Genomic DNA, 17,608 nt, shown 5'->3' on the forward strand with positions numbered 1-17,608 from the left:
ATTCAAGGTTATCTCGTGATGACCCGTGTTTGCTCTCCTGTTTCCCCACAGATCCCACTGTCAACTGCAAACATCATAGAAAGGACAACCAAGACGGAGCAAAGATCCGATCTCTGATGCATTTCATGGAGGAAATGAAATAGGTTGAAAAACAAAAATGAACAAAAACATATTGGTTCTTCTTCCCCATTTGAGGTATTTTATTTTGAAATTTCCCAGCCGGATGTTGTTTGGTGTGCTGCAGCTCCGATGTAGCGTCAGTCAGCTAGTAACACGTTTGCTAAGTGAGTCAGCCTGGATGTTTGGTCCTTTTTAATGACATTTTTCTCTCGGTTGGAGTTAATTTCCTTATTAAAATGACGACTTAGCGTAGCAACAATCCCACCTGAGCCTCCAATGCGTCGTTTCAACATTTCTATGCATATTTTATGATTATTTTTGGCGTGGACATCACCTCTGCCAGTAGACACGGTAGGTCAGCATCTGCTGATTCTGGTTTTAATAGACGCCAGCTGGACAGTAATACTACAGGTTTCAACGTTTCATAAACGTTGTTGTCTTTCTGTAAAGAGAGATAATTAAGTGTTGGGAGGAAATGGTTTCACGTTATATTTTTACGGTAATAAGAGCTCCTTCAGACAGCCATTTCTTTACTAATAACCAGAGTTATTAACTGGTTTATTAACTGTTACCCGGCTGTCATGGAGGCTTGCTGTCCCAGAAACACAATTCAGCATTGGACGTTAAACTATAATGGTTTCTAAATTAGGACTGGGACAATTAACAGGATTATTGAAATGATCATCAACTAATTAGTAATCGAATAATCGTCAACAGGGAAATACAAACTCTAAATCATGCCATTTGCTGAAAGAACAACCAACTCAAAGCAAAAATTAGGCCAAAACTCTACAAAAATATATACATGTTGCATTCAAATGAAAAACCTTCTTTGTCTGCAAATATGTTCTATCCAGATCTCAAGTGGCAAAGTTTTAGCTTCACCTGGTTCAAATTCTGTCAAAAATCTTATCAAGCACTTTCTGCTATCAGATTATCAATCGACAAAACAGTCGACAAATTAATCGATCAGCAAAATAATCGTTACTTGCAGCCCCAGTCTAAATTTAAACATATCTTCCATTTTTGCTCATTTGTTGGCATTGTCCAAACCTTGGTTTGATTGGCTGTAATTGCAAAGGAGCTTTGCAGATTGTATCTGATTGTAACCCTAACCTGTTTAACAATTGTGAAATCCAAATGAAATAATAAAAAAAAAAAAAATTGATCGGACGTTAACGTATTCAAAACCTCTTGTTAGTTGTGTATTAAGATTTTAAGTGCTAGAGCAACAAAAAGTAGTGCATCGCTGTGACGTGGAAGGAATATGATCAATGTTTTTTGAATGTTTTACAGATAAAATGGGAGTAAATTTGCATTCAGCCCTCCTTTAGGACCGTGGCTCTACCAGCTCTACACATCCAGAGCCGGACGTTTCTCTCCGTTCTTCTTTGCGTAATAGCTCAAGCTCCATCAGAGTTAAAGGAGAGCTTCTGTGAACAGCAGTTTTCAAGTCTAGCCTCAGATTCCCAGCTGAACTTAGGTTTTATATCGAATTTAGGTTTTATATTGAAACCATCCCACTGTAGCTCTGGTTGTAGGTTTAGGGTCGTTCTTCTGATGCAAGGTGAACCTCCACCCCAGTCGCCAGTCCTTTGTAGCCTCTGAAGGGATGTCTTCCAGGATTGCCCTCAATGTTGCTATAACAATGTTGCCATCATCTCTGATCAGGTTCCCTGTCCCTGGTGAAGAAATGGACCCTCACACCAGAGCACATTTTTCCACTTGTTTTCTGCTCCTCCTGCATTACTTTAATCAGACAAACCATGTTTTTGTTCATAGCAAACTTTGCTATGAGCAGATTTATGGGGTGCACGCTGCAGTTTTTGTAACTGCTCCTTTAAGTTCTAAGTGAGATCTTCTTGGTTTGGTGTAGAAATATGTGTCCAATGGGTAAAATTAGCAATAACTGCTATGACATTTTTAAATTACATATGCCTCATGTTTGGAGGGCTGATTTAGTCGTGGAGTTATTTAAATGGAAAAAGAAGCACACACACACAACCATTAAGGCAAAACAGTTACTTAAGGGCTTAATTGAAACATTCTGGCCCACAGTAATGAATTTGGTCAAGAGAAAGCTGTATCCTGAAAAAAAAAACAGGTCAAAGTGAAGTTTAATGCTTTAAGAATTATTTTGATGCACTCTGATGTTGAGCAAAAAAAAAACCCACATAGACGGCATCAAAGTCAGACAGAATTTCCTTAAGAACAATCAAAATAAATAAAAGCTATATTAGTATGAAGAGAAATTGTACTCTCATTAAGCAGAACTGAGCGTCTTTTAGGACGTGTCAGACATATAGATAACAATACAACTGCACATTTAGCAGTTGTTTAACAGTTTCCTCTGCTTTGCAGCTCCTCTGCTTGGAGACCCTGTGTGAGCTTCTAGTGCCAACCTCTGGGAGGTGGGATGGATCCTCTGGGCGCTCGCTCTCAGTTTGTGGATATCCAGACTCTTCCAGTGTGGCAGCAGCAGCTGAGTGAAGACACCAAGGAGACGCAGGTGCTCCAGAGCGACGGGCTGCTCAGCCAGCAGGCCTTTACTTCCCCCTTCCCCTTCAGACCGGACATCAACCGCAAGATCATCCTCTTGTGAGTCACTCCACGCTGTTGCTGCAGAGTGGGAATCTCAATTTGCAAGCTGTCAGCTTTCCTGGCCTTAGTTTAGATTGGTCCGACTTTCATTTCTGTGTCTTTTCCACAGAAGTGGAGCAGTGCGACAATCTCAAGGGGAGCTTTTACTGCTGCCTTGCAAACTTATTCACACCCATGAACCTTTTCTACATTTTGTCACATTGCAAATTTACAGCCTCTTTTACTTTGATACCCCTCAATAAAGTCCAGTGCATTCAGTCGGTTCTCTTAAGAAGTCACTTAGTTAAGTAAATTGAGTCCACCTGTGTGTAATTATGGGACAAACCTGGAAGGATTTGACGTGGTCAGATGATACCAAAATGGAGCCATTTGGCAGAAAATAAAGAATAGAATAGAATTCTTTATTTGTCATTGCTCCACATCATCCCCATGTTGAAGCACAGTGTTGGCAGCATTATGCTATGGGATTGCTGGTCAGAGCTGATACGAAGACAGATGGAGCTTAATGCAGAGCAATGATGGAAGAAAACTTGTTAGAGTCTGCGAAAGACTTGAGCCTGGGGCAGAGGGTCAGCTTCCAGCAGGAGAATGACCATTAATATACAGCCAGAGCACCAATGCAATGGCTTAGATTTATGATGGGCAGTCCGGGTCCTTAAGAGACACTGTCCTGCATGTTTTAGACGATTCCCTTCTTGAACACACTCAAATCACACGAACTAGGCTTTAAGAGGCTCCTGTTGAATAGGTGACATGTTGAGGAGATAAGTCAGCGATTTGATTCAGGTCTGTGTTGGCCTGTCAAAAAAATCCCAATGAAATGCACAGAATGTTTCCAGTTTGGATAGTTTAGCAAGGAACTGTAAAGTTCTTGTCATTATCCTGGAAAATCTAACACCTGGGTTAGACTGTGAATCGATGATATTTGCTCAGGTTTATGTATCAGTAGAGTTCATTTATCAACACTTCCTGACTTTGTATTGAATAAAAGTGGTGGTTAGTATTAAAATGTATCCACTACTGCAGAGCCTTGCTGTGCTATAAACTTATTTATTAGGAAAATCGATGTAAAATGAACTTATTTAGCGTTGTATTCAGATGGTTTGCCCTTTCTGTTTTAACCTCACGCATGCATGTTGTGTTGAGGCCAACAACAGCCATGTTATCAGTCATGTGTGCACTTTGATCCCGTGTCATGATTAAGCTCTTTTCACACTGAAGCTATTGTTTAACCACGAGTCCAGGCCTTTGTGTCTGGACACAATGAAACGGACATTTTGAAAGTAGGCTGATGGGATTAATGACATGTTATGATCGCAGATCCACATGGTGAATTTACAAGCATTCAGTCGGTGGCCATTCCAGATGTTTGCACAGAGATGGCATTGGTAACTGTTAACATTTTAAAAATGCTTTTTTAAACATTTTTTATGAAGTATTGAAAAAAAAATAAAACAATTCATAAGGCTGAAAGATTTTCAGGTGCAAATCCAACAAATTCATAGGAAGAGTCAATATTTACAATGTTGACCTTATTTTTCGGTGCGGCCATCGCAGTAATGAGGACGCTGTTCCGGTCTGTTGTGGGGAAAAGTTGAGCTGAAAGGTGAAGCTCTCAATTGTCTGGTCACTCTACATTCCTTCCCTCACCTATGGGCATGAACTTTGGGTCATGACTGAAAGAACGAGATCCTGGACACAAGCGGCTGAAAGTGAGCGCTGGGTGGCCGGGCATTCCCTTAGAGATGGGGTGAGGTTAGCCATTTTCACCTCTGTGAAAATGGCTAACTTTGAGCTTACTTACTTCTATAACTACTTCCACACCAAAGAGTCTTGTTCTCGACCCAGTCTGATAGCACTCAGGCATATTTTGGTCTGAAGTTTTAAAAGTCTTAAATCTGAAACATTTAGGTGTGACCTTGAGGAAAAAAAACAGAAGAAAGCTATAAGAGGGCAACAAGTTTTTCACAGCACTGCGGTTTGAGCTCATTAGCAGAATCCTTTTGCTTGTAGCTATTTCACCAAAATCAAAACCAAACCAAGCTTTGAATTTCTTTTTTGTCTTCTCTGTCACTAGAACATCACATCATTAATCCACATTTTCTTTACATATAACATTTGTGGACTATAAGCCTCAGTGTAAATCACTATTTTAGAGTAAATTATACTATTGGATCTAAGGTAAATGCAAACAGAACATTAACTTAAATTAGATCATGCCTCTCCATGTTTTCAGGCAGACAGTTTTGGACTCCTTGATGGAGGACCTGACGTTCCCAGGGTCTGACTGACTGTGCAGTAGCTTCTCTGTAGGATCTTGATGGTTGCAGCGGCCCTCACCAGGAGGAGGCACATTCCTATTGCAGTAACATGACCAGAGCTCTGGAGCTACAGGCCTTCAGGCAGTGGCACCTTTTAGCTTGTGACAGCTCAGAACAAGCTTATGTATTATGACTCTTCAGAGGTCAGCAGAAGGGATTCTTTCAGCTGTTACACCGACTATTCAGAGAACCCGGTGGCCCACGCGTAATTAAAAAACAGCAACATTTACACAAACAGTGAACCTCCACTGCTGCATTTGCTCAATAGATTTACTCTGCGTGTTTGTTCATGTTTTACAAAGTAAACAAATAAATGTCAAATAAGCAGCCTAATGTACAGTGTAGATGGATGATTAAGATGTCATTAGAGATGGCATTTGGCCTGCAGCCTGACATGACTCAGTTGACCCACCGTTCTGCTCCGAACAGAAGGTCTAGTTGAAGGTCAGAACATCATATTAATTTTGGCCTTTTGCACATTTGTTTGACCCGTTGGTTTGTGTAGATTTGCTCCAAATCACATATAGTTGGAAATTCTAATTACATGTTCAAGATATACCAACACCCCCGCTAACGTTTGTTTAGATTTCCCTCAGTAAGTTGCAGAGAATCCGCAGGCTTATTGTAGCTTGTTAAAAATAGCGGGGCCCTATGAAGTCTGTTGTTTTTCCTGCTGGATCTAACTTTAAGCAAAGTCCAGTAATTGACAGTAGGGTTGAGGTTGGGGCTCCCGTAATGTTGTAAAAACCTGTTTTGATGATGTATTGTCCTATTGGAGTACTCTGTGGTGTCCAAGCTTCGTCTATCTTTTGATATGAAGTGAAGTGGTCCATCTAGTTTAGAAAGCTCTGCCCTTCTGATGGGAATAATGCTGGGATATAGCTTGAAGGCATTATTTTTCTTCTGCAGTCATCTTGCATCATCTCTCTATTCTTGCTTCACACTCATGGTGAGATGGTTAATAATTATTTGGTCAGATTAGGCTACATTTTTACATGCACTTCACTGTCCAACCGAATTCTAAACAAGAGTTTTTCTCCTTTCTGCCACAGTCCCGGTGACATTGCCCTGCTGAACTGCACTGCCATTGTGAACACCAGCAACGAATCGCTAAACGACAAAAATCCAGTGTCTGACAACATCCACAGGCTTGCTGGGCCCGAGCTGCGGGAAGAGCTGGTGAAACTCAAAGGTACAGATGAAAGGAAGCTTTAAACAGAGGAGATCTGACTTTATAAAAATAAATCAACAGTCTGAAGCTGGAGGGGACAAAAATGTCAGATGGAGATGTGGAGCTCAGAGCTCATATTTAGGTTTTATGTGATGGACCTACACAAAGTAGAAGGAAAGTTATATATAGTTTGTATTGTTTGCAGGATGTCGGACAGGGGAGGCCAAGCTGACCAAAGGCTTTAACCTGGCGGCAAGATTCATCATCCACACAGTTGGACCCAAATACAAAGCCAAATACAGGACTGCAGCAGAGAGCTCGCTATACAGCTGCTACAGGAACGTCATGCAGCTGGCAGCGTAAGAACCAGCAGTTTAACTGGTCGCCCTGTCAGTTTGATACAGGCCAGCTTTATTATATCCCCAACACACTCTCTGTTTTCATCTGGCTTGGAAACAACTCTAAGTCATGTAAATTCCTTCAGTTTTATTGAAAGTTTCTTTTCTCATAGATGTGACGTGGTGTGATAAACATGATTTTTGTTTCTCTTCAGTCTAGTTCTTTCAGAAACAATACAATTATATCTTTGGGTCATTAATCAAATCTGCAGCTGTTTTGGCTCGTAAACTCGAAAGTGAAAGTGCACAAAAACCCTGAAAAGTCTACAACTTAAAATTTAAAGCTAGCCACGCACGACACATAAATGACCCAAATGACTGAAGGTCACACAAGCACAGGGGACTATAACATATCTATGGCCTGCCTGCTTGGATGATGGATCTAGTCTTTATTAAATGAAGTCAATTACATTTAGGTGTTAGGTGTTTTTTTTAAGTAAATGTACTAGTTTTGCAATACGTTACCTTTGTATGATGTAAAGATCTCGGTCTAACCATGCTGCAATTCTTAATGGGCTTTCATTTTTTATATTTGTTATGCTTTATGTATCATAATCTTGATTTAAAGATGTCCCTGAGGTTTGAGTGTGCTCAGATCTTTGCAAACCAAAGCATTAGATCAGGGGGTAATTAAACGGGCTGTGAAATGAGAGGGGTTGTTTTCCTTTTCCCTGCAGAGAACAGTCGATGGCATCTGTCGGCTTCTGTGTGGTGACTATGGCCAAAAGAGGGTATCCACTGGAGGACGCTGCACACATCGCTTTCAGTAAGGCACATCAAGAAACGTTTGTCTCCCAAGATACAAAAACATTTATTTATTTTACTCTGAGGCAGCGGTGCTCAAACCTTTATTTCTTATAAAAGTTTATTCCGATAAATCTCTAAGAGGGCTGCGGGCCAAATGCTATAATATAATAACAAAATGCAAATGCTTACAGCTATGTAACCTTCCTTTGCGTTTAAAGAACATTGCAGAACACAAAATATAACAAATATGTCACATATAGACATTTAAAGCAAATATCTAAATTTCAGTATTTCAGTATAATTTTGGCATTTTACACTGCATATAAAGTGCCTGTCCAACAGGAAAACAATTTAACAGCAACAATAGTATAGCACTAGTGAGAAACATGAAGCTGGTCTTTGGGTTTCATCAGTCTGTCAATATCAGGCAGCAGCTGACTCACTGAGAGGGTGAGTTTGTCCTGGAGGTGTGCTGCTGCCAAACAAATATAACATTACCTGTGCATGTCTCATAATGCCCGGGGATCTTTCTGATGACACATCTGTGTAGAAATCTTTGAGGTGTAGTGACATGAATTTATTCCTGAGCTCACTGAAATTCAGTTAGCTCCATCTGAATGTGATCGGGCGTCTAAACTCATTAAACGCCTGGGAAAGCAGCTCCATGTCACCTTCACCTTTCTAAAAGTCCTCCAAACTCCTGGTCCAGGTTCCTGAAAAGTGCTGCATATTCAGGCAGTCTCTGCTTCAGCTGTTTATCTTCTCTCAGACTGGGGTCGTGTGCAAGATTTCCTGAGAACAAGTGAAATGGCTGCTAAGACTTCAAGCACCACAATAGCAAATAATGCAACATAAAGAAAAAAGTCTGGGATGCCTGCCTGTCAATCAAGTTTAGGTACCACAGACAGCGTTGTCCGTCCGCAAGTAAAAAAGACTGTGTGTGTAGTGTATTAACTTACCTGCTGACAGATGTTGACAGAGTAGCTGTAGCTTTGGCCTGAAGGCCTCTATGTGGTCAATGAGCTGAGTGACGATCTGTTCCATTCCTTGAAGCAGAATATTTAGGATGTTGAACAAGTCAGTGATGTCCACCTTAAAAGCCATTTGTCATCTGAAGGGACTTGAGTGTCACTGGTATTGCTTGTCAGAGATTGCTTGTCAGAGACGCTGCGATGACATGATGCAGCTCTTTTGAGGACTTTCCCGAGGCTCAGCCACCTCACCTTGGTGGTAAAGCACATCTTTGTACTTTGTATCAATCTCCTCCAGAAGGGCCCTGAACTGTCGGTGTGAGAGGGCTTTTGAGTGTATGCAGTTTATTATTGAGAGCTCAGCCAGCAGGTCCATAGTCTTGATCTTTAGGACATCACCTTTGTAATGTGAAAAAGTTGGATGCTTCGTCTTGTACTGATGACGGTTATTGTACTCCTTTAGAACAGCAGACAACTTTAACGTTGATGTCAGTAAAAAAGTATTCTTCCTCCAAGATATTTTTAAATGTCTTTTGTCTTTGTGCCACTGACTATGTCGCTCCTTGTTGGTGTTTGATTAACCATTAGCTATAGTGGTAGCCCGCAAACCTTTTTTTTAGGTCCAAATCTTTGAGGAAGTTTGACACTGTCCGCTCGGGCAGCGAAGGACATTTCATAAAGTGGACATTAAACTTACAAAATGTCCAAAACTACATGTGTGCTTAAATCTAATAGAAATGTCTCTTGTAGTCACTTGTATTTCTTGTTTACTCTTAGTATATAGGGTTTCCCCTCGGTTTTCTTCTATATATATATATATATACATACATATATACAGTACAGACCAAAGGTTTGGACACACTTCATTCAAAGAGTTTTCTTTATTTTCATGACTATGAATATTGTAGCTTCACACTGAAGGCATCAAAACTATGAATTAACACATGTGGAATTATATACTGAACAAAAAAAGTGTGAAACAACTGAAAATATGTCTTATATTCTAGGTTCTTCAAAGTAGCCACCTTTTGCTTTGATTACCGCTCCGCACACTCTTGGCATTCTGTTGATGAGCTTCAAGAGGTAGTCACTTGAAATGGTTTTCACTTCCCAGGTGTGCCCTGTCAGGTTTAATAAGTGGGATTTTAAGCCTTAAAAATGGGGTTGGGACCATCAGTTGTGTTGTGCAGGAGGTGGATACAGTACACAGTTGATAGTCCTACTGAATAGACTGTTAGAATTTCTATTATGGCAAGAAAAAAGCAGCTAAGTAAAGAAAAAGGAGTGGCCATCATTACTTTAAGAAATGAAGGTCAGCCAGTCTGAACAATTGGGAAAACTTTGAAAGTGTCCCCAAGTGCAGTCGCAAAAACCATCAAGTTCTACAAAGAAACTGGCTCACATGAGGACCATCCCAGGAAAGGAAGACCAAGAGTCACCTCTGCTGCGGACAATAAGTTCATCCGAGTCACCAGCCTCAGAAATCGCAGGTTAACAGCAGCTCAGATTAGAGAACAGGTCAATGCCACACAGAGTTCTAGCAGCAGACACATCTCTAGAACAACTGTTAAGAGGAGACTGTGTGAATCAGGCCTTCATGGTAAAATAGCTGCTAGGAAACCACTGCTGAGGACAGGCAACAAGAAGAAGAGACTTGTTTGGGCTAAAGAACACAAGGAATGGACATTAGACCAGTGGAAATCTGTGCTTTGGTCTGATGAGTCCAAGTTTGAGATCTTTGGTTCCAACCACCGTGTCTTTGTGCGGCGCAGAAGAGGTGAACGGATGGACTCTACATGCCCATGCTTATTTGCCCATGTGAAGCATGGAGGAGGAGGTGTGATGGTGTGGGGGTGCTTTGCTGGTGACACTGTTGGGGATTTATTCAAAATTAAAGGCATACTGAACCAGCATGGCTACCACAGCATCTTGCAGCGGCATGCTATTCCATCCAGTTTGTGTTTAGTTGGACCATCATTTATTTTTCAACAGGACAATGACCCCAAACACACCTCCAGGCTGTGTAAGGGCTATTTGACCAAGAAGGAGAGTGATGGGGTGCTGCGCCAGATGACCTGGCCTGCACAGTCACCGGACCTGAACCCAATCGAGATGGTTTGAGGTGAGCTGGACCGCAGAGTGAAGGCAAAAGGGCCAACAAGTGCTAAACATCTCTGGGAACTCCTTCAAGACTGTTGGAAAACCATTTCAGGTGACTACCTCTTGAAGCTCATCAACAGAATACCAAGAGTGTGTGGAGCAGTAATCAAAGCAAAAGGTGAAGAACCTAGAATATAAGACATATATTCAGTTGTTTCACACTTTTTTTGTTCAGTATATAATTCCACATGTATTAATTCATAGTTTTGATGCCTTCAGTGTGAAGCTACAATATTCATAGTCATGAAAATAAAGACAACTCTTTGAATGAAGTGCGTCCAAACCTTTGGTCTGTACTGTAGATATATATATATATATATATATATATACCTTTTATTCTGAAGGTATGGCTGCTTTTATTTTGCCGTGGCGGTGTGCTGCGATCAATGAAATGTAGCGGATATTTCAAAGCTAATGTCAGCACCATAAACCATAAAAACTATATGTACTTACAGTCCCATATACAGTTATTGTGGGTCTATAACAGACCATGGAAGGAATGATTGTGTGAGTGTATAATGATCAGCGGTTTCACCCAAGTAAACACTAGTATTAACATTGTTACCAGTGCAACGTCTGGCAGGCCAAATTAAAAGGTCAACCGATTTGGCCTACGGGCCCCTCTTTGGGCACCCCTGCTCTAAAGCCATGTTCGGACCCTGTTTTAATATGCGTCCTGGCTCATCAGGATGTATCTAGACCACCCTGACAACGACCAACTGCACTTGGTGGTAAAACCTATCCCAAGTTTTCAAAATTACATGCAAATAAACACACCACTACATCACAGAGTGGGCTGTCTACCCAGCATTACACAGGACATCAAGAGGTCTGCTGACATTTTGTTTGACTGCACAGAGACGTTACTCTTATTACTCTTCAGGAACCACAACTCATTCCTTCACATTTTTGTGAAGTTATTTGGCCTAAAACGCTGTATTAGATGAACTGTGTAGCTTAACAGACATATTGTGACAGAGGAAACGGAGAGTGAACCACCATACAGGCCACAGTTGATGTAAGTGAATCGGTGGACCCAGTACAACTCATTCCCCACCGAGTATCAAGACAGCAACCCAGGGCACCTTCTAAAGCCCCCTCTAACAGAACACAACAATGCACAGCCCCTGGCATCTCATTATCCGGAAATACACAGTACCAGCTCCCCATGCTCCACTATGTTCATAGATAAATGAGAAAACCATAACTGCAGCCTCCACTCTAATTCATCCCAAAGGTGTTCAAGAAGGGTTAGGTCAGGACTCTGAACAGGCCAGTCAAGTTTCTCCACACCAAACTTTATACACCTGCAGCCATGGAAGTGATTGCAACACCAGAATTCATTTATTTAGTGGTGGAACCCAATACTTTTGGAAATATAGTGCATATCAGGCAACAACTGTTTGTGCTGTGTTTACAGGAACAGTGCGCCGGTTCTTGGAGAATCATGGAAACAGCATTGATACACTGGTGTTCGCAGTGTCAGACACAGAGGAGGTCGGTATGACTGATTTGTGCCAAGATTAAAGAATTATTTCACCAATACTACACAGAAGAAAAAACATTCGAGCAAAAATGTTGTTTTTAAAACTTAATGCCCATGTTTTTGCCAAAGTAAAATACTTTGTGTTGTGAATGTTCCAGGTTTTCTTGTATTTTTACCCAGATGAATTATATTTTTATTTAAAGAATGTCTTGTTTGTAGCAACCATCACAGCTAAGTGCCATTTTAGTTATGTCGAAATGGCAACTTTTATACAATTCTTTAAACCACTTCTGCAAAGGAGAGTGGACCAGGGGCCTCATGTTCTTACGCAAAAAAGTCTTGTGGCGAAATGTTTTATGCACAACTCGTCATGTACAAAAATGAACGTTGTGTGAAAGTGTGCGTAAATCCACACAAACTTTTGACCTGCCGTGAAAATGTGCAGAAGCCAAGCAAACGTTTTCAATCAACAATAATAAACTACAGAAAACTAAAACTCAACTAAATCCACTGAAATATGACTCCATCCAGTTTTATCAAACCTGATGTTTCTTCATAAGTTTGAGCTTTTAAGGTTTAAACCAGAGCAGTCAAACTGAATCACATTTAGCCTCATACAATAACGCAACACACCTCAGAAAATGATGGAAACAACATCAGTCGGATGGAAACTGGGAAACTTCTTCTGTTTTTTGTCACCTGGAGATTGAAATGCTCATCGGTCTGTGCGCTGAGGAGCATAAAATGCATGTGAATAATCTGAGGGGCACTTTCATTCTCTGAAAAAGAAAACAGTGTCTAATCAGCAGATTAATTCCAAACAAGTCAGGTTTGATGATTCTAACGGTGGACAAGCTGTAGACAATCACACATATCTATAAGTAGCTGCATAAAGTTGTGCGTGATTGTGGAATGATGGCTCTGGCACAGCTGGAGGACATCGCCAATGGAAGACGTTGGAGGGAGAGTTTTATGCAGAGATCGCACTGATCTGCTGGTACATGATGGTGCATGGCTCATCGGGCGCTTTAGATTACCCTTGGCAGTTATTTTGTGAGCTCTGCATGGAACTGGCCTCAGTATTACAGAGGGAAATCAGGAGGAACCGTGCGTCACCGGTACCAGTTCCAGTTCTCACTATGCTGCGGTCCTTTCAACCGGAGCTTTTCAGAAGGAGCTGACTGACAGGTTGGGTATTTAACAGTCATCCCTGAGCTGGGCCATGCCAGCCATATGGGACGGCCTCATCCGTATGTTGCTCACATATAAAAAGTTCTCCTGAACTGAGGCTCTCATTTGCAGCGAAGAGCCGATTTCTGAATTTAATCGGAGCTGTACACTGCACTCATACTGCTATAAGGGCACCATCTCCAAGTAAAAATGCTTTTATGAATAGAAGACATTTCCATTCAATATATGCGCAACGTTTTTATGACATACTAATGTGTCTCACTAATGCAATGGCACCTTGGCCTCCTCCGCTCATGATTCCTTTATACTATAATAATTATAAGTGTTGGTAACAAACCTTAAGCAGACTCCGTGCGCGGTAGCTGGCTTCTAGGTGATTTTCAATTTTTTTATGTAACCTCCTGAATGGTTGTAAAGATTTAAAGTACTTCACATAGTGTGTGTGGTGACAGTCTTCCTAATATAAATAAATATGGAAGGAATATTCACATCATTATAATGATCAGTATTGAGCTTAGTGCAGCACCTAGAGTGCCGTCTGGATTTAATGCAGACATTGTAGAGCTAAACAGGTTCGATCAGGTTCAACCTTTTTTTTCAAGTCAGGTTTGAGTCGCTGATGTCATTCAAGAAGTAGTTGGTTTGCTGTATTTCACTGCAAACATCCCTCATGGTGTGTAGACACAGTCTCCCTTAACGTTTTTCCGCCGACAGAAACCAGTTCTTTGACGGTCACAGCACCGTTGCCATGGTTATTTGGACACACGAAGGGTGACATCTGGCTACTTGTACTACTTTACATATGTATTTATTGGCAGGGGCCAGGTGGTCCAAGCGCCACGTTCAGATGTGCCAAATTCACCACAAATTGGGATGTATGAAGGCTATGTGTGCAGTGACATGTCTATGCACAGTTTCGTACATCTGCATTTTTTTATGTGCTGTAGGTTTCAGAATTTCTCCCTTACGCAAACCTTTAGTATGAAAGCTACGCATTCTTGCATATATGAGGCCCCAGATCTCTATCTTTGCCGGTTTTCACGATTGATGGCCAAGGGGGGAACAACCAGTTATTATGTTTTCAGATAGGGTCATGCTGTTTGGATAGCTTTTTTTGGGAACATTTGGAAAAGAACAGAAGCTCTAAATGTTCAGACACGATTTAATGTCTTAGAAGCACTTTGATGAAATCATGCTGACTCTTTCTAAAGACGGTACAGAAGGTTAGATGATCCTACTGAAAACTTTAACCCTTCTCTCAAATTGTCAGTACGTATAGTAAATTACTGGGATAAATAGAAAAGAATAGAAATATCCTTAATTGTCCCACAGTGGGGAAGGTCAGGTGTGTTAGCAGGAAATTAAATGGCAAATGGAAACACACAGTTACACACTACAATGTTTAGGAAGTAGACTGTACAGTAAAGGACAAAACATAGAGCATAAGAAAAAGAAATACTGTCGAGTTATAAAAGAAAACATACTACGATTAATGAAATGTGCGACTGGGTAGGGTTATTTGGAAATTTACAAAAAGCATATTTGTAATTGTGCATCAGGAATCAACAACTATTTAGAAAAATGGAAAAACTCCAAATAACAACAGGTATGTCAGCACTTATTGAGTTTGTTGGGAGCAGTGATGGTTAGAAAGTCTAACAGCTACTGGGAGGAAGGATCTGTGATAACGCTCCTTTGTGCACCTAGGATGCAGCAGTCTGTCACTGAAGGAGCTCCCCAGTTCTACAACAGCTTCATGCATGGGGTGGAAGACATTGTCCAACAATGATGTTATATTTGCTATTTTTCTTTATATTTGAGTCTTGCTGTCTCCCGCCACCTGTAATGTGCCCAGTAGCCATACTAGGACCGAACTGGCCTTCCTGATGAGCTCAACTAACCACTTCTATATTGAGTACTGAGATATCTGTGTGTATTCTTTCAGTCTGTGTACAAGAAGCTACTCCCGCTGTACTACCCTCGCTCCGAGGAAGAGGAGAAGGCCTGCCTTCCTCTCATCCCAGCTGACATTGGCAACTCAGAGGGAGAACCTGTGGTTCCAGAGAGACAGATCCGCATCGCAGAGAAACCGGGCAGCCTGGAAGGTACCCTTTCCCGTCATTAGAGCAGAACAATCTGTTTAATAAAAGACGTCATTCTTTTTCAGGTGGTTTTTATTAAGTTTGGAAACAGAATCGTTTTGTTTCCCAGATAAAACATTCATTCTTTGGCTTAAAAGTCAGCAAAATAAGCAGATGTGTGCACAATTTGATATTTTTCTGGTTCCAGTATTCGCTCTCAAAAGAGAAGCATGTTTTTTCCCCTCTTGCCTAAATTCTTCAGATGAAGGCTTTTAATTTTGAATTGAATCAATAAAAGAATTACCACTCATTAAACACACAACAGCAACAGCTAATGGGTTAGAAATGTTTCTCAGTGGATAGTTTGGAAACCATTCGGTGTGTCAGTCAGATTATGAAAACATCTATCATGTAGATGCAGCTGGATTTAAGTAAAAATGAGAAGTAAATAAATCGCATTAAGCTGAGTCTGAAGGAATGAAGTCAAGACTGTAAAGTTGCACAACATAACAGTAACCTGCTAATTTTAGAAACCTGCATTTATTTAACATTAATGTTGTATTTCTAACACACTGTCTATTTGTTTTTTTTTGGCTTTTAATTGGACTGTTATTCAGCTAAGCAAAATGTAGTTGTTTCATTTGGGATCATCGTGTTTTTATAATCCCTTAAAGAAAAGCGTTGAGAAATATAAAATCAAGAGTTCAAAATAACTTAATTGATGGTTTAACAGATAAGTGAAGAATATTAAAAGGAAAGAAGCATATAATGGAGATTTCTGAAAATGAGTATGTATGTATTATATATTTGATTCTAAAGAAAGTTTAAAAGAAAAAATTGAGAGATTCACTGATCGTGCATTTTTCTTTATATATTAATATACTTAAAAGTGTGGTGAGACACCTGCAAAGCCACTTGGGGAGGCTATGGAGAAAGACTTTTGGTTGGCCTCAAGGAAGTTCTGGAAAACCATTCAGCAACTCCGAAAGGCGAAACAGGGACCATCCCAAGCTGAGTATGCTTTGGGGCGGGCTGCGGACCCGGACTGAGGACATCATTGAGCACCTCCGTGTCCTCTGTGGATGAGGCAAAGCCTGACAACTCAGGAGAATACGATTCAATCACTGGGGCAGAGGTGGCCGAGGTTGTTTAAAAAGTACCCGGTGTGCTTCCATGTGTGGATGAGATTAGGCCTGAGATGCTGAAGGCTCTCCACACTGAGGGGCTGTCATGGTTAACATGCCTCTTTATGTCGCATGGAGGACCAGGACAACACCACTGAAGTGTCAGACTGGGGTGGTGGTCCTTATTTCTTAGAAAGGGGACCGGGGAATGTGTTCTTGAGGGATCAAACTTCTCAGCCTTACTCCAGAGTTTTGGCGAGGAGGCTCTGAATGATAGTTGAACCTAGGATCCAGGAGGAGCAGTGTGGCTTTTGTCCTGACCGTGAACCAGTGGACAAGATCTTTACTCTCACGGAATTGCTGGGGCGGGTCATGGGAGTATCCTTCTTTGGTCTACTTGTGTTTTGTGGATCTGGGGAAGATCTATGACCGTGTCCCCCGAGGCATTTTGTAGGGGTGCTGTGGGGTATGGGGTATCTGGGTGACTTTTAAGGGCTATTCAATCTTTGTATGTGCAAAGCAAGAGCTGTGTTTGTATTCTTGGCACAAAGTTGGACTCTGCCAGGGCTGCCCCTTGTCACCGATCCTGTTTGTGGTGTTCATGGACAGGATCTCAAGGCATTGTCACAGTGAGGAGGGTGTCTGGTTTGGGAACCTCAGGATCTCATCTTTGCTTTTGCTGATGATTTGGTTCTGTTGGCTTCTTCAGGCTGTGACCTCCAGCGTGGACTAGAGCCGGTTCTCTGCTGAGTGTGAAGCGGCCAGGGTGAGGGTCGGTTCCTCTAAGTCTGAGGCCATGGTAAAAGATAAGATAAAGGTAAAGATCAAATAAAGGTGCGGAGCCCTTCTGAGTTCAGTGCAATTTGAATATTGCGTAAAAGTGCAATATGTTTTTACTAGTCATTTTAGAAATTGAAACGGTTATTTTATAGAGACTCATCCCACATAGGGTAAATATTTCAAGCTTTTATTCCTTGTAATATTGATGATTATGGCTTACAGGTAAAAAAACAAAATTCAATGTTTCAGAAAATTAGAATATCACATTAGACTAATCAAGAAAGAATGTTTTGAGCACATATGTCAAGCTTCTGAAAAGTATGCCCATTTCTATGCAGTCAAAACTTGGTTGGGCCTCCTCTTGCATGAATCACTGCATCGATGCGCCGTGGCAATGAGGTGATCAGCCTGTGGCACTGCGTAGCTGTAATGGAAGCCGATATTGCTTTGATGCCTT

General features: G+C 41.2%; 1 protein-coding gene across 1 annotated transcript in view; it reads left to right on the forward strand.

Annotated features, from left to right (window-relative positions):
• Positions 1-238: 238 nt before the first annotated feature.
• gdap2 (ganglioside induced differentiation associated protein 2) overlaps positions 239-17,608 on the forward strand; it is a 51,607-nt gene continuing 34,237 nt past the window's right edge. The window contains exons 1-7 of the mRNA XM_047370775.1: positions 239-471; positions 2,482-2,718; positions 6,095-6,234; positions 6,419-6,572; positions 7,289-7,377; positions 11,910-11,986; positions 15,112-15,271. Coding sequence (XP_047226731.1) covers positions 2,537-2,718; positions 6,095-6,234; positions 6,419-6,572; positions 7,289-7,377; positions 11,910-11,986; positions 15,112-15,271 — 802 coding nt within the window. The 5' untranslated portion in view covers positions 239-471; positions 2,482-2,536. The remainder of the gene's footprint in view (positions 472-2,481; positions 2,719-6,094; positions 6,235-6,418; positions 6,573-7,288; positions 7,378-11,909; positions 11,987-15,111; positions 15,272-17,608) is intronic.

The sequence above is a fragment of the Girardinichthys multiradiatus genome, chromosome 7 (genome assembly GCF_021462225.1).
Source record: "Girardinichthys multiradiatus isolate DD_20200921_A chromosome 7, DD_fGirMul_XY1, whole genome shotgun sequence".
NCBI lineage: Eukaryota > Metazoa > Chordata > Actinopteri > Cyprinodontiformes > Goodeidae > Girardinichthys > Girardinichthys multiradiatus.